At 36.7% G+C, this 20,125-nt stretch overlaps 1 protein-coding gene and 1 non-coding gene across 2 annotated transcripts in view; both read left to right on the top strand.

The window, feature by feature from the left end:
• IPO7 (importin 7) overlaps positions 1–20,125 on the top strand; it is a 33,976-nt gene that overhangs the window by 8,006 nt on the left and 5,845 nt on the right. The window contains exons 2-22 of the mRNA XM_085063145.1: positions 606–687; positions 2,256–2,409; positions 2,742–2,900; positions 5,221–5,377; positions 6,005–6,094; positions 6,530–6,624; positions 6,725–6,809; positions 8,428–8,562; positions 9,097–9,196; positions 10,247–10,323; positions 10,677–10,793; positions 11,577–11,666; positions 12,196–12,361; positions 13,103–13,263; positions 14,089–14,217; positions 15,821–15,887; positions 15,966–16,091; positions 16,382–16,479; positions 17,894–17,989; positions 18,716–18,936; positions 19,042–19,247. Of these exons, the coding sequence (XP_084919271.1) occupies positions 606–687; positions 2,256–2,409; positions 2,742–2,900; positions 5,221–5,377; positions 6,005–6,094; positions 6,530–6,624; positions 6,725–6,809; positions 8,428–8,562; positions 9,097–9,196; positions 10,247–10,323; positions 10,677–10,793; positions 11,577–11,666; positions 12,196–12,361; positions 13,103–13,263; positions 14,089–14,217; positions 15,821–15,887; positions 15,966–16,091; positions 16,382–16,479; positions 17,894–17,989; positions 18,716–18,936; positions 19,042–19,247 (2,611 nt within the window). The remainder of the gene's footprint in view (positions 1–605; positions 688–2,255; positions 2,410–2,741; positions 2,901–5,220; positions 5,378–6,004; positions 6,095–6,529; positions 6,625–6,724; positions 6,810–8,427; positions 8,563–9,096; positions 9,197–10,246; positions 10,324–10,676; positions 10,794–11,576; positions 11,667–12,195; positions 12,362–13,102; positions 13,264–14,088; positions 14,218–15,820; positions 15,888–15,965; positions 16,092–16,381; positions 16,480–17,893; positions 17,990–18,715; positions 18,937–19,041; positions 19,248–20,125) is intronic.
• On the top strand, positions 11,861–12,042 carry LOC146436682 (small nucleolar RNA SNORA23). Its single transcript, XR_014852948.1, has one exon. It is a non-coding gene; the product is annotated as a small nucleolar RNA SNORA23 (small nucleolar RNA).

Raw genomic sequence — 20,125 nt, 5'->3', positions numbered from 1 at the left:
TTTTGTTTTCTTAACAAGTGAACTCCTGCAAATCCTTGGGAAGTTGTTACTCTGCAGATGTGTCTCCCTTTGAGTCTCCCTGCTGTTTCTTTGCTGTTGTGTAGTTCTGTGGACAGCTGCTGCAGTAGGGCCTCAGTGGCCCCTTGAAAGTAGTTTTTCAGAAGGATGAACTAGGAGTTGGGCTTAGTTTTAAAACACAGTTCCCATTTGTTTCTTCACTTACTATATAATGGATTCATACCTTGCTAAAGGTCACTGTAAACTTGCTGCTCTTGGGTTTTTTGGGCTGTTTAGGTGCTCTTGTTTCAAGTGTTTGTTCTGAACGGGGAGCATGTTTGGTCACTGGAAGGCTGATTCCTGCAGCCTGGCCAGTGATTTCTTCAACTCTGTTACCTTAAACGGTAGGGTTTTTCCTCCCCCATGCTGTCTTCAAAATACAGTGAGCACAAAACTTTGGAATGCTTTGGCTGATTAGCTGACTTCTGTGAAACTGACTGAATTGCTGGTATTCTATTGATTGCATTACATCATTATAAAGATGTTGTAAAACTTAATGGGAGTATTCTAAAACTTAACTCTTTTTTTTTTTTTTTCCCTCTCCATAGGCTCATAAGTCAGTGAACTTTGTTTCAACTCTGCTTCAGATCACTATGTCCGAGCAACTGGATTTACCAGTGAGACAGGCAGGCAAGTTTTCAAATATTTTTTCATGGTATCTATTCTAATGGTGCATACACACGAGTACACATGCAGATACTGTTAAAGAAGTCTAATGGTTTTAATCTTGAGCACTCAACAGTTCGGAGTTCTCAAATTACAGCCATCATGAACTATTATCTGGCACCATACACTGAGTAAGGGAGACAGAAAGAAAAGGTGTGTCTGGCTCTCAAATGATTCTTTCCCTTTATCTCTAGTGAACATTCTTTGGGGAAGCAGAATCGTTTGTGATGTTGGTACACTTGGTCCAAGGAGGTAACTTAGACTTATACTGAGAGCAATAATGTTTCTGAACATATTAAGTGGAAGAAAACAAATGATGTCTTTTGGAACACTGGTTATTTGCACGTGAGCCACCAGTAAAATTGGATGTTGATTATTGAGAACTCCAAACATCACCTTAAAGCTGCTCTAATTACTTGATAGAGGTTTTTAGTACAATACTTCAATGGGTTTTCTGGTCAGGAGGGTGTGATCTGGATTGCTTATTTGGATCTTCCATGTGGTAGACTACTCTAAGTTGTAGCCTAAACTTAACTTAGGTTTTTATCTTACTGCTTGAGGCTACTATGCAAATGGTGACTCAAAAATGTTGCTGCTTTACAAGTATAACTTGCAGAATGAAGTTTGAAAACAACCTCTGAAATGTCACCCTGCTCTGTGTAAGCCAATTAAACACCAAAGCATCCTGTGGAGAGTGGGGATGGCTCATTCAAGGCACAGCTTACCAACTGTGTGTTTGCAAAGCAATTAATGATAAATCCCTCTGAGGGCTAGCTGTAGTCTGTATTACTTCAGTCTTGTAATATATGATGAGTGTTTCTTGACCTTTGCAGACACTTTCAGAATCCCTCTGGTTTCTGAATCTTCAAAAGGTGCATATGAAATTTAGGAGGGGAAGTTGCTTTATGGACTTGTATGCAGAATTAGATTAACAGTAACTTTGTTACCAGTTTGCCATTTGAGATTTCCTGTTGCATTTTGTAAGTACTTCTCTAAGTCCTGTAATTTATATTCTGCCACACAAGTTTAGATTTGGTTGCCAAATGGTAAATGCAGGGTTTGTTCAGGCAGCCTGATTGCTACAAATTGCTATGGCCCATAACCTTGGTATAAAAGAGCTCTGTTTCTCTAGCATACATTCTTATATCACAAGTTTAATTAGAATTTTTTTTTTTTTTGCTTACAAGTGATGTTTTAGGTCATCATTAGTATAGATCAGCTTTTCTTTTTCAGTTTTAGTGAATATATTGAGAAAATAATTATAAAGGGTTTTTCAGAAGTGTGTTGCTAAGGATCACAGATAAAAACAATACCTTTAGTATTTTTATGTGAAATGGGTGAAAGAATATCAATTTAGTAAATTATTGGGTTAATAATGTGCATGGTTTATATATTTTGATTCTCCTGTTTGGGAAGAGCCAATGATTTAGTAATTTTGGTCAGTTTTGTTCTAACAAAAATTTGCTTGCAATATGTGTGTTTGTTTTGTACTTTGAAAGGCTGTCAGCTGATTTGCCACTCTTGTTCCACAGGGGTTATCTACTTGAAAAATATGATAACCCAGTATTGGCCGGACCGTGAAAGTGCTCCAGGAGAGATCCCACCTTACTCCATCCCAGAAGAAGATAGACACTGTATCCGTGAGAACATTGTAGAAGCCATTATCCACTCTCCTGAGCTGATCAGGTGCACAGTTTTAGCCTCTTCATGAATTGCCTGGGAATTCTGGCTGTTGGGTTTCTTTCTTTTTTTATTGTCCCCCAGCTAAGATCACCCATGTGTTAAGCATCATTAGCACGCACTGTGTATCATAAACATAGAATTAATGTAGATGAAAAACAGTTTCCAGCTTGTGTAGCATGTAGAAATTTGAAGTTCCTTAAATGGAAGCAGAAAATACAGACTCTAAACCTTCTGAACAAAACTAAGTATGGACAATATTTGCTGTTTCAACCCTACAAGAATATTATTAAAATAATAGTAGTAACTTATTTAATCATTGTGCCTTTGATTTCTAGAGTACAGCTTACTACTTGCATTCACCACATTATCAAGTATGATTATCCGAGTCGCTGGACTGCAGTTGTGGAGAAAATTGGATTTTATCTCCAGTCTGACAATAGTGCTTGTTGGCTTGGAATTCTTCTCTGTCTTTACCAACTTGTGAAAAATTATGAGTAAGTTTTTTTCTGATCTTTTTCCATATAAACCAGCAGAATCAATATATTGGTGTGTATATTTTGTATTCTGTGTGTATATTGTAACCACATAGAACTGTTTGTGAGACTGCACAAAGTCCTACAGGCTTTGTGCAGTCTAATTTTAGAAATATTACAATTTTAGAAAATATTGTTGAAAACTTGCTATGCAGATGTTGGCTTGTGTATCTTCTCCACTGAAAATGACAGGAAAGATTCCTTCTAAAAGTTTGAATTCAGAAAAAAGGAGGGTGTTTTAAAACCTTAATGTTCTAGTTGTTTCATATGGATTGATGGCAGTAAGAAAGTCTGCTCAAAATCATGACTTTTGCAGGAATTTATTATTTGAACCAGATTTCAACTTTTAAACAATTTGTACTCTAGTACTTGCTGACAGCATCCATAGAAATGTGAAATCTGGAGTGTTGGAAAGCTCAGGATGAGTGAACTGGCTTTGCTATGATCAGTTGGGTAGCCCCATTCAACCTATCAGGGTATCTTCATCAAAGCCTACAGTCCTGTTATATGGAAGGCATTGGGTTGGAACACCTGTGAATGTTCTTGGCTCTCTATCTGGTGTTGTGCTCAGAGCTTTAAAGCTGAGGTTGCATTTTGAGAAGCTGTGTGGTGCTTGGCTGATGCTGCTGCCAGGTAGGAAGTGCATTTGAGCTGGAGCAGAGAGAAAGACAGTCCTGGAGTCAAGGAATTCCAGTAGTGGAACTGATAGAACCCACAACTTACTCCTTCAAAGCACTGGAATGCATAACATCTCTGTTTCAGGTACTTGATTTAAAATGGTGCATGGAAAAATTTCCATCTAATTTCATGCATTTTACGTCAATCAGTGCAAAACAGTGAATGTCAGTTTCTCAAAAATACTTTTACAGGAATGCTATAAAGACCTTTGTAATCCCATGTGGGAGTTTCCTTAGTGGCTGAAAATTGCAAGTCCTGCTAGGAAAGGAAAGCAAAAAAATTCTCACTTGATTTTCAGCTTAAACATCTCTAACCAAATACACTGCAGAGATCTGTGAGCTATAAATCAACAAGTGTTCCCTGGTAGTGCACTATGATGATAGCAATCCTTGTTTAGGGATCTGAGCCCAGTCATTGTGTGATTAACTAAGGTTACAGGTGTGTCTGTAGTCTTAGCTGATCAAACACTTCAGCTGAGGCCAGGAACTGCTCCTGCTTGCTCAGCTTTCTGCTGAAGTCAACAAGGGTGAGTTTCATGTCACAAATCATGTAGGAATATGCACATTTCGGTGTGTTTCAGTCAATTTAGTGGGACAAGAATCCATGTAATGTTATGACTTTGATCAAGTTTTTACTGCTTGAGTTATGTAGGAATATTTAAGTATTTAATTTTTTTTTTCTTAACATGGTACATAAATATCTGAGCTTTTCACATATTTTTTTTCAAATTCAACCAGCAAGATCGAATGGCTGGTCTTTGCATAGTCATTTTTTCTAATATTTTTCAATTTTTTGGTGGAAATTAGAAACTGAGTTTTCCTGAGCAACATTTAATATTAATGTTTTGGGTTCTGGTTCAGACAATGCATGAAAACTGTATTGAATAGGATTTTGGAGCTCAGTGTTTTGTAGTAGTTTTTACAGAACATGCCATCTGGCAGCAGATTGAGTAGTCTTTATCTTATTATATTCTGAAAATTGCCACTGTTTAGGAAGCTGAGTATTGATATTTAATATTAGAGAAATGTCTGCAAAAAATGTGTTTGAAAAACAAACCAAAACCAAGCCAAAGCTCAATCCTCTAACCCAAAAATCTCCCACAGGGAGTCCAAGAGTATGACAAGTATTGATTGCTTAATCAAGAAATAAATGTACAATCTTAAAAGGATAATTTACCTTGTTATTGTTATGGAAGGACTCAGGCACTATTTCAGGGGTGGTTGCAATTGAAGCCTGCTCAGAGTCTGCCCCATAGCCTTGAATTCCACCTTCTCTATCAGATTGTTGGCTTTGGCCAAATTAAATTGTGAGATGTGAGAGACATTAGTGGCAGTTTACCTTCTTCAGTGTCAGTGAAGCAATCTAGTTTCTGCAAATATTTTGATAAATTGTGAGCTCTGATTATTTCTCAACTGTAACACTGTCTGGCTGTGGCTTTATTTCAGATTCTGTGACAGGAACTGGCTAGGTGGTGGTTTTTATAAGTCATAGGTTGTTATGAGCTGTCATATAACCTACTTGTGCCTACACTGGGGCAAGGTGAGCTTTTTCAATTTAAAGCTACCTGAAAGAAGTACAAAACTACTTTTGTTCTTCTCTAAAGGTACAAGAAGCCAGAGGAGAGGAGTCCTTTGATAGCTGCAATGCAACATTTTCTGCCAGTCCTGAAGGATAGCTTCATTCAGCTCTTGAATGATCAGTCAGATCAGTCTGTCCTCATCCAGAAACAGATCTTCAAAATATTTTATGCCCTTGTCCAGGTAAAAAAACTTTGTATATACTTGAACAGTAATTTAAAATAAAGCATTATGCTTTTCCTTAAAATAGTGAATGACAGAAATATTACAATATTAGATTACATCTGAATCATTTTCCTTACTACTCAGCTCCATGAATCACAAGTTCCTGATTGTCTTGTGCTTTTACTTTTGTACAGTGCTATTCCTGGTTGGCATGAGATAAAACTTACACATGCCATCTTCTAAGGTACAATGTTTGCTGGAAAACCAGTTAGAAAATGAGTTTTCTAAGGACAGATTGTGTAGGCCAGCCTACAGAGAATTACCAGTGTAAATATAGCAGTTTGGAATGAAACTGCTGTTAAATGCCTCAGAAATTAGAGTAACATCCATTTAAGTAGCATTTTAGCATTGCATAAGCATAGTGAATTGGAGCAAAGACCTCTAGCACCTTTGAGGATATGTAGGATATAGATTAGATTGTGTTAAGTACTTTAGCCTGATTTTTGAGGTAAATTGCTAATCTTTCATGGTAGCTAAGTGTAGGCAGAGATTTGAAAGCTAAAATTCAAATTGTAAAAGTAACATAAATTTATCATAAAGCAATTAAAAAGTAATTTCCTCTTTTGTTGTTTTTTTTTTTTTAAGTACACATTACCTTTGGAGTTGATAAATCAGCAAAACCTGACTGAGTGGATAGAAATCCTGAAGACTGTTGTTGATAGGGATGTACCAGCTGTAAGTGGCTTTTGGCTATTTATGTCTTTAAGCTTAAGTATTTTTTGTTCATTAGAATGTTTAACAGTTTAATTTTTTATTTCTGCATTCTTTTTTTTTTCTCTGTGGATGCCAAGAAAATAACGATAAAAAAGATAAAGCTGAATGGGCAGTTTTAAACGGACTAAACAAATTTTGAAAATATGTAGCATGTATAGGAGTTCTGTTGCATTCAAATGAGAGCAAAACATATTCTGGCTTCTTGTTTTAAAAATTTATTGAGCATTTAGGTGTATTTAATGGGATTTATTTTTAGGTATGCTGTACTTCTTACTTCTCTTAAGCTAGAAGTGCAAATGGCAGGTTAAAAGCAAGATATACTATGTAGTTGTTCAAATGACATATAATTTGATGTCTTTGTGCGTAATTGGTAAATAATGTCTTTTTCTCCTAAAGGAAACCCTTCAGGTTGATGAAGATGATAGACCTGAGTTGCCTTGGTGGAAATGCAAGAAGTGGGCTTTGCATATCTTAGCTAGGCTCTTTGAGAGGTATTTTGTCTTCCATTATTATTTTAAAAAACCCCAAGCAAATATTCAAGTCAGTAATATTGCTGCATCCTTGAGCTTACATACTTGCTTCTAATTCTAGGTATGGAAGCCCTGGTAATGTTTCCAAGGAGTACAATGAGTTTGCTGAAGTCTTCCTGAAGGCCTTTGCTGTTGGTGTTCAGCAGGTAAGAAACACTGAGTGTGGGGGTATTAAGATAAGTTTAAAGTTAGTAGTAATTTCTTATTTCATTATTTTCTGAAAAGGCTTCTTGCTCTTATTCACAATTTTCTTTTTCATTGGGATGGAAAGCACTGATGACTGTGGGTTAAAATAATAGTTCCATTTCAGTTCCCTTAATTTCAAATGAAATTATAATGAATGGCAGGACTTTAAAAGAAGAAATGTAGGGAAAGTATCTCATAAATACATGCTTTTTGAAGGTTGTCCAAAGTATGGAAAACATTTGTCACATTGAGTGTGGGGCAATATATCCCAACATTCCCCTCAGACAAGTGGTGTCAGCATTGCTTCCTGAGGTGCTCATCTGTCACCTGTAGGTGACCTTAGACAGATAATTATTGCATGTTCTTTAAGGTCTTACTGATTGCTTTGTACTTCTAAGATAAAATAAAGTTCTGACAAAAAGCTGTGGCCAAAACTAGTCTTTGAAAAAATAATTTTAACATTTAATTAAATGTTTTTAAGTTTGACAAAATGCTTGAGGGTTTTTTTTTTTTTTCTTTTTTTGCATTATCTTTGAATTGAATTTGATCCTTACTGTTATTTGGGTATTTAAAGAAAACTGCTAAAAAATCAATACGTTAACAGGCTTAGTGTGTTCCTAAATAATGTAACTTCTTTAGGAAGACAGACTATATTTAAGGTGCTGCCCTCCGTTTTTCTGCAGAAGATAGGTCTTGGACTTGTGCTCAGGACATGGAATCCTTCAAATAAATGTTGTAGAAGATTTTTGAGCAGGATGTGTTTCTTTACAAAAAATGGGAATCTGTAAAACACTGAAGAATCCAAATTTGGATATGTTTCATTGAGTTCTCTGTACTCTCCAAAGTGTTTGCATCCTTTTAGTAGGGGAGTAACAGTGATGCTGCTTCTGAAGGTGCAGTGTTGCCACTGACCTGAATTGGGCTACAGGGAACTCCTTTTGCATTTCCCATGCAAAACTCTCCAGTGAGCTGTAATTTAATTACTGGTCATGGTTCCATGTCCATTTCATGTCCTTATTTGTGGAGAGTCATGGACTTGAACACAGAGACCGCTGTGAGGAGTTCTGGATTCCACCTCAGCAGAAGAATTGAGGCCAGAGAGCCAAAGGGAGTGGCTGGTGGATCACTCTCCACACACACACACATTCGTCACACAGCTGGGTGGCTGTGAGGCTGCTCAGAAGCATGGATCAGTAGACTGTGAGAGAAGAGTATTCCACAAATCCACTGGCTTAGTGTGAACTTTTGCCCCCGAAGAGTGGCAAGATGGAATAATAAACCTGGGAGGGCAAGGCCCCCTGGGTGTGTTGGTGGTGAATTAGCATGTATGGTCTGTCTTATTAAAGGATGGTATTTTTAAAAAATGTGCAAGCACCTAATTTGAGCTGCAAATTGTCTTATAAAATTAACAATGACATTTGGTAGAAGAATTAGTCAGTACCCATTTTAGCCTAATGAATAAATGGGGGTTTTGTTCAGTTTTGAAGGGTCTTTACGTAGACTTGTAAGGGAGGGTAGAATTGTGGTGAAAATGGTCTGTGCTCAGTATAAGCTATTGATGAGATGTGATTTCTCTAGGTGTTGCTGAAGGTGCTGTATCAATACAAGGAAAAGCAGTACATGGCTCCTAGAGTTCTGCAGCAAACCCTCAATTACATCAATCAAGGAGTGTCTCATGCAGTCACCTGGAAGAATCTGAAACCTCATATTCAAGTAAGCCATTTTCGGGGTTTAATACTTGGATGACTCAGTAGTACATTAGTCAGTCTGTTGCACAGTGTTTCCAGCCTTGTTACAATTCATGTTTTAGTCAATTCTCTCATAAATTACTGGTGGAAAGAGTTGAAGCCTGTTTGGTGAGGGGTTACCTTGAAACATGAACACAGCCAGGCAATTTATTGCTGTCTCTCCTTTGTGCTTTAATATATTAAGGATTATATTCTAACACAGTAATGCAGCATATTTAGAAATTTTGTTAGCTGTTGAATTTATGGCATTGAATCATCTTCACATACCATTATCCAAAGCCAGTCTAGTGTCTCGTATTGCATTGTAACTCTCCCTGAAGACAAAAGATCTGCTTTTTTGTAAAGTGCCACAAAAATCCACTGTAAGTCCAAATAGTTTTAGAATGTTACCATTTTATATGAGGAAGTGACAGGATGGACAAAATCTGTGAAATACAGGACAGAATATAGAGATTTATTTAGTAGTGCTAACGTGTTCAATCTCTTTTTTTTATTCCAGGGAATTATCCAAGATGTTATTTTTCCATTGATGTGCTATACAGATGCTGATGAAGAGCTCTGGCAAGAAGATCCATATGAATATATCCGCATGAAATTTGGTGAGCACTTGAAATCTACTCATGTTAAAAAATCATTTCATGCAAAGATGGGATTTTTATGTTTTGGGGTTTTTTTGCGAAAACAGATTATTTTAGTCTTTAAAAGAGAAAAAATATTATACAGTGTATTAACCAAATAATAGAAGTTAATATAGCTAACTTTGACATACTGGTGGAAATGAGAGAAAAGATACAACAGTCAGCAACGACGCAGGATTTTGTGCATTTATAAAAGTATTTCATTTTTACAGTTACAAAGTTTTTCTTACAAGTGAAACAGTCCCGGTCTTGCTGACAGCAACTGCGTAAGTTTCTTGTCATTAAAAGGTTATGCTCTACAACAGCTAATATTTCAGGCCCTGGATTTCTTAGGGAATTTCATACATGGCATAGTTCAGAGTGGATTTACCCCAGTGGTAAATGACACAATATGGAATAAGCCTGGCATTCCAGTCTTGTCCCATTTCACCTCCTGTGCTCTGCTACTTTATGCTGGGATTTACTGTAAGTCTGTGCAGTCCTCTGAGGCTGGGGAAGAAACAAGCACTTCAGACTCCCTGAACAAATTCTTCCTTCCACTAGGAATGTTTATGTGGCTAGAACAAGGAATCTTGAGGGGTTTAGGAGATTTTATCCCTCAGGTCACAGGCATACCTGTAAACACTACGGGTATTGCACAAAGCTCTGATAATCTTCTTCTGCAGAGAAATAAGAAACTGTGCATTTTAAAACCCAGTTAATTCTGTGTGCTGGCCTGTAGAGCAAATAACATTTATGTCAAAACTGGACTGTTGTGTCTGCTTCTACTGTTACCAAAAAATTATCTTAAAAATCAGAGAGACAGAAGTTCAAATTAGGCATGTAGAGGTGGTGATCATGAAAACCATGAAACGTGTCCAGCCACTTGTTACTCTTTGGTCTTGGAATACCTCTACCAAGAAAACATGATTATTCATCTGAAAAAATATCTTTTTTTCATATGAAATACATTGGGGTAATGAATTGCAATAAAGGACCAAAATTTATAACTGTTACATTGTTTTCAAACAGATGTATTTGAAGACTTCATTTCTCCAACAACTGCTGCTCAGACATTATTGTTTACATCGTGTAGTAAAAGGAAAGAGGTAAGATATTCCAGGATTATACTGAAATGTCACACTAGTTAAATTCAGTTTATTTGCTGCAAGAGCTGTTAGTAAAAGTTTTACTTTTCTGCTCTCATATAATAGTACGCTAAAATTTGAAATGTCACATTTATTTTGCAATAAAATAAATGGTCTGTTTGTGATTTTTGTATTTGCAAATTCCCCTGGGACCCATCTATCAAGAACATTGTGTGTTTATAACAAAGACATAAAACATTACCCAAATTCCAGACTTGGAGCAGACTATTAGATATTTTAGTATTTCAGAGCACTGAGAATGGTACCCGAGATGATTGATTGGAATACTTTGACTAACATTATGTGTAATCTAGGTTCTGCAGAAGACAATGGGCTTTTGTTATCAAATCCTCACGGAGCCAAATGCTGACCCTCGTAAGAAAGATGGTGCTTTACATATGATTGGTTCTTTGGCTGAAATTCTCCTAAAAGTAAGCATAACTAGCCTGAGGGCTCTTCATTCTTTTTTTGCTTCTCCTATGCTTTCTTTGACATATAGTGTCTTAGAAGAAATGCAAATAGCTCTTTGAGTTCACAAGTTTCTGAATTGCTGCCAGGGTTTTTTAAGCTGTTGAACTTAATTGTTTTGGGTTTAATGTCAGCTTAATTACTTAATTACTTAAGTTTTATACATCACGTTCAAGTTCAGATTGTTGTTTTAAGTTCCTTTAAGTTCTGTGTTTCTAGTGAGAATTACTACACCATTTATGTGCTGCACTTAATTAGATTCCCTTTTTTGTGGAAGGAAGGAACTAAATGCATCCAGTGAGAGGCTGTTGATTTAATGAACTGGTTTTTGTGTGTAGAAGAGAAGAAATAAAATTAAATTAGTGACCATGCTCACTTAAAATGGTAGCAAAACAGGTGCATTGTATTTGAACCATAGCACTAAGAAGTTTTCCTGACCACATTTTCTTTTGATGCAAGAGTAATGTGCTGCCAATTAAAAGGTGTCTCTTGAGGTCAAAAAATGGCTGGGGAAAAAGTGTCACTATTTTGACAGAAAATTTATAAAATCCATGTAAGATCTGGGTTCAATTACTAATGCAAGATTTCATTGTTGCACAATTTAATAAAGGGGTTAAGTTAAAAATCTGAGGGTTTTGTTACACTGTTCACACTTTATCACTTATGTGTGACATTTTTTTACTGGGTTAGAAATACATTTTTTAATCAAGTTTTGAACTGATGTGCTTCTCTTCATATTTTGACAGAAAAAGATCTATAAGGATCAGATGGAATATATGTTGCAGAATCATGTGTTCCCTCTCTTCAGCAGTGAGCTGGGTTACATGAGAGCACGGGTAAGAAAGTGTGGCATTTACTGTTGAGATAGACTGTCTGTTGCAACTGAGGAATTCAGAAATCTTTAACTTTTCCCCTCTAACAGATGCTCTCCTTTCTGCACCTTTTCTGTACTAAATTGCACACTTATTCCAGGGATGAGTAGCAGTCTTTGTGTGATTGTAGCTAGCCACTGTGTAGTTTTGAAATGGCTGCAGCATTGTGTGCACAGTTTCCCATCTGTGTCTGGTGGTAGGGTCTATGTGTGTTCTGCATGTAGACTGTACTGCTCACACAAAACCTGTGGCCAAAGATGAACCTGAGATCATAGTACTGGTCTAGTGATGTCTGCAGGACGAGCCTCCCACTGACCAGCCTCCATACTCTCAAACACCTTCATCAGTAAAAGGTTTTACAATATCTTTATTTGACAGGAGTTGTACCTCAGATTCAATGATTTGTGTAGATTATGGATATGCAAGTAGCTGATAATCCTGTTTGTAGGTTTGGCAGCTCTGAATTTGTTCAATGTCTTTTTTTTTTTTTCAGGCTTGCTGGGTTCTTCATTATTTCTGTGAAGTCAAATTTAAAAGTGACCAGAATCTCCAGACAGCCTTAGAACTCACAAGACGGTGTCTGATAGATGATAGGGAAATGCCTGTGAAAGTGGAAGCTGCAATAGCTCTTCAAGTTCTCATCAGTAATCAAGAGAAAGGTAGGAGTCCTCCTTCTTACAGTTACAGGGAGCTTTAATGGAATAGATGTTAATTTTGTGATGTTCAGGCAGGCTTGTTCTCCCCTGATGTTAATTGACTTCTTGCAATTGTAACTTGTAATTGCTTGCTATAATTTTTGAGCTAGAAAAACTCAAATTTTCTCATACATAATAGTATAAATTACATTATAACATAAGATACTACGATTATTAAAATATTATAAACAAGAGCTTCATGGTACATTAATTCCCATTTTATAGCACCTAATAATTGCATCAGAAATACAGTGGCAATATCTGTCTTGGCACACGTTCTTTCATGTTAAAATTTATTTTAAAAAAACCCCAGTCGTTATCCAGGCAGGTTTTACATGGCTTAGTATTCCTGAAACTGGCATAAAAGCCACAAAGCAAACATAAATTCTGTATTTAATACTTCTAGGTAATTTGACAAAGATGTGTATGTACCCATTCCCATTCAATTAACGTTTGCATTGATAAGTAATCTTACATTCTATTAATTCAGACTGCAGAGCTCTGGTTTTCATACTTCAATTTTGATCTTCTTGTTTTATATTGTTATTAAAATATTCTTCTGAATGGTAGTATTGCTATAATGATTTTACTATCTGTGCTTTTGGCATGTTAATGCTGAAGCACTAAATAACTTATATCTTGAATTTCTTACACTGATCTGTGGTTTTCTTGAATGTTAATCCAAATATTCCACCTGTTTTACAGCTAAAGAATATATTACTCCATTCATTAGACCTGTAATGCAAGCTTTGCTTCATATTATAAGAGAGACTGAAAATGATGATCTTACTAATGTGATTCAGAAGATGATCTGTGAATATAGTGAAGAAGTTACCCCAATTGCAGTAGAAATGACGCAGCATTTGGTGAGACTTTACAGTGACTTGGGAAGAAGTTTAATATGGGAAAGATTGGTGTTTAAAATTGATTGTTGAGTTTGACCAGCAGTGAATAGGTGGTGTTATTCCAATCTGTTGAAGTACATTGAAACAAGTAATTTTCTTCTACATTTAGAGAGTTTTTCATCAGAAGTGGCTTCACACCTTTATACCAAATGGAAATTTCTAAGAACAATTCTAGAAATGTTGTGTATTTTCTCCTGATGGTGCTAATAACGAAATCGCTAGCACATTTTAGGTAGTCTCTAAAATGTCATTTAGGTTGTCTGTTTTAAAACATTAAATTAAAGAGCAGATTTTTAATGAAAAGTTTGGTGTAAAAATAAAGTTGAATCTGCAGGAGGAATTCAGAGCTTGAATGGCCATATCTAGCAAGTTGTACTAATGGTTCCAAGAGCAGAGGTCAGCTCAGTGCTTCCCTATTAAAGGCCCTTGCCTTGGAGTTAAAATGGAGTTGTTTGTGTGTCCTCTCTGGAAATGCCTGCCAAGTGTTCTGGTCTAGTTCAGCTACTGAGGAAACCTTGTGTCAGAAGAACTTACCAGGAGAAAATGTATCCTTTTACATGGGACATAATGTCACTTAGGTATTTTTATTCATGACTAGGTAATGGGTGACAGCTCCAATGACTTAGCGTTCAAATTTTATCATCCTGAAAAGAAATTTGGAGCGGAGCAGTTGCCTGCAAATATTTGTACGTGTTTTCTCAGCAGAATTCCTTCTTAAACTGTGTAGAATGCCAGACTTTGACAATTTAATGGCATATTTATGGGTTGTTTTGCTATTATGTGCAGGCAATGACATTTAACCAAGTGATCCAGACTGGTCCAGATGAAGAAGGCAGTGATGACAAAGCAGTGACAGCAATGGGAATCTTAAATACTATTGATACGCTTCTCAGTGTAGTTGAAGATCACAAGGAAGTAAGTAAAATTTACTTTAAAGCTGATACATATTGTGTAAGACTCTGTAACTCTTCTATAGCTGCAGAGTGCCTGGCATTGTTATCTGAAAAACTGTCCTTTTGCACAAAAAGATGCTAAAACAGAAAATAGTGAAGTACTTATCATGTAGCCAAGTTGTAACAGAGTGGGTCACATTTGTAATGCAATGCATGCAATAATAGAGAATAAATGTTGCCACAGTATTTCCCATGAGATTCCAGCTTCTTGTTCAAATAGTGGAAGCAATGTGTCTGTAGCAGGTGGAACTCTGTCAGCTCAGCTGGAAACACACATCTGATTTGATGAGGTCTGCCCTTCAAACAAAACAGATAAAGCTTCAGATAGCTCCAAACATTGACTCTGCTGACTGGGTTTGCTCTGAGCGACAGAATCAATGTGGGTAAATACAGCTCTTGTGGCTGTGCTCAGAGATGGGTATTTTACCTGCCCCATCTGCCCTGGAGAATTCTCTACTGGGATGAAAACTTCTGTGATTTTGTTCTGTTGTGCTGAATGGACTTACTTCTGTCCAGAGTACAGCCAGTTCAAAGATGCTCTTTCTGATTAAAATTTTTCTTGATGAAGTTACTGTCTTTTAATAAATACATTATAATTTTTTTAGTGACTAAAGAGTTCAATAATAAACTGTACTCTCTGGGCTCTGAAGACTTTACTAAAGAAGCAGCTTCATACAAGTTCCCAAGGGCAGAATCCAGTGCTGCCACACAATAAACCAATGACCAGCTCAGCTCATTTACTTGTTGCTAGAGCTGCTCATCAAGCTTTTCATGTACTAGTTTTTGTCAGCAAATCCTTGCCATCTAAATTAAAAGTCTATGTATCCATATGCTAGTCCTGAGGAACTCAGTTTGAAAATGTTGACCAGTAAACATTTATATTTAGAGACATCTCACACAGGATGACCAGTGTTCCGAGAGATAAGGTATTTAGCAGGTTAGTTTCAAATCCTGCTCTGCATAGCTAAGACCAGAAACCCAACCCTTGTCCCTGTGCAAAGTAAGTGCCTTCAACAGATTAACAACTGTTTTGGTAGCTATTCCATGGACTAATAAATGCTAATTAGGAACACTGACTGAATTTGTATGACCAGCATTTAGACTGATTGTTTCCATACCATATGAATATCCTAAGTTAGGTTTCAGAAGTGGTTTGGTATTTGGGCTTTTTTGGGTGTTGGGTTTTTTTTCATTTTCTTTTCTGGAACAGGAAATACTTCTGTGACTTGCACTGTTTACTCTCTTGATACATATATTTACTTACAGTGTTTTAGTGGGACTGAACTGTCACATGGGGTTACTGTCAGGCTTTTCTTTTTAAAGGATACCCTACAATGAGATTCTTCCAAAACTCAAAAAACACCTTGTATTGAAAGCTATTTTGCAAATCCTTAGCTGAGTGCTGCCCTTACACATTTAGTGCTCCAAAATCTGAGACATTTCTGATTGTTTTTTAAAAATATATTGTACAAATAGAACTGCTTTGACAAATTTTTAAATGTGTTTAATTTCAATTACCACATATTGAAAAAAGTCATACATCTCCCCTTTTAATTTTTTTTCAGATTACCCAGCAGCTGGAAGGGATCTGTTTGCAAGTGATTGGAACAGTTTTGCAGCAGCATGTATTAGGTATCTGTACTTCTGTTGGCTTACTTTTTAAAGTATATGGGATTGGCATTATATTTACCTAGATTCTGTTTGTTTTAGAGTTCTATGAGGAGATCTTTTCCTTGGCACATAGTCTGACCTGCCAACAGGTTTCTGCACAAATGTGGCAGCTTCTTCCTCTTGTGTTTGAAGTCTTCCAGCAGGATGGTTTTGATTATTTTACTGGTAAGTAATATAAATAAATCAGAAAACCAAATGGTTTTATGGATGCAATTTCAGCTATACAATGAATTGCATCGTGACTGAAATGTTAGGAAAGCGCTTAAATGAGGTTGCACTTGAAGTATTTTATTTTGCTGTTGCTGCTACCAGACTTGTTTTGCTAAAGCACCTATGACTTGCACACACTTATCTTGGCAAACATTAAGAGCTGTAATTATTAATACACAGATTTCAACCTGATTTTAATAGCACGCAGACCATACCTAACTGTGATCATCCTTCTTTTAATACAGATATGATGCCTCTCTTGCATAATTATGTTACTGTTGACACAGATACACTTCTGTCAGACACAAAATATCTTGAAATGATCTACAGTATGTGCAAGAAGGTGAGTAGATTCCTGTGTGGTAACAAAACCTGCCATCCCTGAAGTAATAAGTATTAAACTGGGTACTTTTTTCCGCAGTATCTTTTGACATCTGCTCTCATCTTGCTATTTAACATCCTCTGAAATTCCCCAAATTACTAAGTTACTGCAGAGAAATTGCAAGAAGTTGCATCAAAATTTCAGATATATTCCTTTGGCATAAGGGAAAAATAAATCATACACAACAAAAGCAGATTAAACAATCTAGGTTTGGTGTAATACACTTCATGCATACAGGCAATCAAAAGGTAGGATTGACAGATTGCAAAAGGTGGGTGGATTCTTTCATCTGGGATTTGTAGCCTCACCATGGCCAGGATACATGTGCTGTGTGTGTGCTGAAGGTCTGACATCTGTTGGCTGAACAGGTGGAGTAGGGATGGAAGGTAAAGGGACAGGAATAGGAAGTTACTTTCCCAAGCTTGTGCCAAATCAGTGGTGAAAGCTGGGAGCAGAATGCAGTTGTTCTGACTCAGTGCAGGCATTTTTGGGCAGGGTTTCTGTATTCAACTTTGTATTACAGGTAGCTGCCAACTGGGCTTTCTTTGTCCAGCCAAAATGTAGAATATATAGCTTTCCAGAATGTTAGCCCTATGTGAAGAAAAGGAATACTTCTTTATACTTAGTGTTAATGTTTTATCATTTCTAATAGTAATCTGTGGGGATTTCAGTTTTCCACTCCTGGATATCATATGCAGTGTCTATATAAGAGCTTCGGTGAACTGCCAGCTGTGCTGCCTGTGGTATTTCCTGAGTAATTCTTTTGAAGATGTTTAAATATTACCATGAATATCTATTCTAGTATTCTATAAATAATATAGTGAATCTAGTGAATAACTCTTTCCAGCCTTTGTTTGAAAACAAGTTGCAGACAGACCAATTAGGCAGTTTGTATATTCTTGGAAAGTTTTATATAAAAAGAAAACTAGTCTGTCATGACCACTTAGTGATTGGTGTTAGCTGATCACAGTGAATTTTTAACATATATTTTAGGTATTGCATTGTCTCCCACTGGATATCCCGTTTTTGTAAATTAAACTTCTACAAAATTCAATATATTAATACATAAGAAAAGTTTTTTGTATGGAAATAAACCTTTGCAAAATGGCAGCTGATGCTTTTACAGTTACTGTGGTAAGCTCTGCATCCATAGTTATTGAATATTTGTACACATAGGTTAGGTTTCTTCACGTTCAGCAATTTTCAGTCTCTGGTTATCGTACTGAGCCTTTGCTGTAGATCTGGCTGTTTCACTGATGGCTGTTTATGCTGGCATTGTTAGAGGGAGTAAATTCATACCAGCTTTTCAAAGTAAAGCAGTATCTAGAGAATACTCCTTGAGGGGATACCACCAACAGTAATGGCTGTGTTTCAGGTCCTTACAGGAGTTGCTGGAGAAGATGCAGAATGTCATGCAGCAAAGCTGTTAGAAGTAATTATTCTTCAATGTAAAGGGCGTGGCATTGACCAGGTTGGTAACAACTTTGGTTGCTGAAACTAATATTTTAAAAAGATTTTATTCTGTAGTATTAATTGGTTATGTGTTAACATGAGTTTTGTTACAAGCAGTTTGTGTGGTGTGAGTGATAATCCTGTCTTGTACTTCAGTGCTACTCAGTTAACAGCACTGCAGAGAGAGCTCCTGCATACTTTGGCTCCAGAATTTAGGACACTGCTAAACTGGTGTTTTCACTGGAAGAGTGCCACCTCAGGAGCATCTTGGTTCTAAGAAGTCAATTAATTGCATTCTAAGTTAATTCTAGTGAATATTTAATGAAAATTGGTCAATCTGTCAACCTCATAAGCTTTGAAATGAGGAAGAATGAAAATGAAGTTCCTAGAATCCAAATCAATGTAATAGAGGGACCAGGAACTTCATTATCAACATACGGAAGTTGAAATTTGAGAGATGAATAAGTTGATTTTTCTGGACTTCTTAGTGAACACATTTCCTCTATTTTCCATTTTTAATACACAAGATTATAGAACCAGAAGTTACATTTGCTGTGCAGGATGTCACAAAATTCATGTGATTAAATATTTTTTCACATTTTCATTTTATCTTTGTATGTGACTTCTGCTGCCAATTAGAAATTACTCCATTTTATGCCATCTGTATTTATGTGCCAGACTGTTGAAGTACAGAAGGATAAATTTTATTTTTGATCACTAAGTGTGTAATGTTCTCACTGTCCAGTGCATACCCTTGTTTGTGGAAGCTGCCTTGGAGAGACTGACCAGAGAAGTGAAAACCAGTGAACTGAGAACCATGTGCCTCCAGGTTGCCATAGCTGCTTTGTATTACAATCCTCATTTACTATTAAATACCTTGGAAAATCTTCGTTTCCCCAATAATGTGGAGCCTGTCACCAATCACTTCATAACACAGTGGCTTAATGATGTCGACTGTTTCCTGGGGTAAGTGTTTCTCCTTCTGGAGATGATTCTCTGTCAAACACGTGAATATGACCTGCTTGAAAATCATGACAAAGCTTGCAACTTTTTTACTCTTCTGTTTTGTAGACTTCATGATAGAAAGATGTGTGTGCTTGGCTTGTGTGCTCTTATTGATCTGGAGCAAATACCACAGGTTTTAAATCAAGTTGCTGGGCAGATCCTGCCAGCTTTTATCCTTCTATTTAATGGACTGAAAAGAGCATATGCCTGTCATGCAGAGCATGAAAATGACAGTGATGATGATGATGAAGCTGAAGAAGATGAGGAAACAGGTATGGAGATGGAAATGTTGATGTCATTTTGTATGTGTCATTTTTTTCTGATGGAGATAGTGAATTCCTTTGTGGAATTGTTCTGAGTACCCTAATTCCAAAAATGAAGTGCTGCAGTAGAACACTGGACATCTTTCAACAACTTCTAAGTATATCTGACTTACTTTTCAGTCCCACTTAAAAACTGATTTCCGGGGCTGAGTCTCTTCCAAGTCTCCCTAGGCTGGTTGTTCTGAGTGGATTCAGTCATTACTGAATGCAGTTCTTACTGGGGCATGTTTCCCATGTGAGTGAGGGGTAAAAGTCAGTAGAAGGAGCTTCCAGGAATTATTCTAATTCACTGTACAGTTTGCACTATGTATTATACACTGTCCTATGTTGCTGCTGTTTTAGCTGTGTATTGAAAATGACAGTTCTTGTGAATATTTCCCTGGAACATAATCTCAACTTCTTCAGCCGTTATAGACTTTATTCACCATACAGGCCTTTCAGAAACCTTCCTGTTTTCTCCATCTTCTTTATATGAAGTTCAAAATTGCCTACAACTTACCTGTACTTCTTTGTTCCATCTTTCCCTACACTCTACTTCAGCTTTTACTTCTCATTCCCTGTTCCCTTTCCATCATCAGCCCAGTGTCTTTGAGTGATTGTTTGGAACTTTTTTCCACACTCAAAGGAATTAGTTTGTTTTCATCTATATACTCAAAGCCCACTTTCTTCTTGATCTCTGTTGTTGAATTCTGGATTTTTCAAACTGTTGTCGCTACACTTCAGTTATACTATCACACTTTGTGTTTCTTAGGCCACCTTTTTAACAGTCCTTTTTAATGTGCCTTTAAAAATTTTTCATGAAATTATTTCAGGCTTGCTTTGGAGCA

This window comes from Lichenostomus cassidix, chromosome 5, assembly GCF_008360975.1.
Source record: "Lichenostomus cassidix isolate B80296 chromosome 5, HeHo_3.0, whole genome shotgun sequence".
Classification (NCBI taxonomy): Eukaryota; Metazoa; Chordata; class Aves; order Passeriformes; family Meliphagidae; genus Lichenostomus; species Lichenostomus cassidix.
Note: the sequence above shows the minus strand (reverse complement) of the source record. Positions and strands in the feature narration are given on the sequence as shown.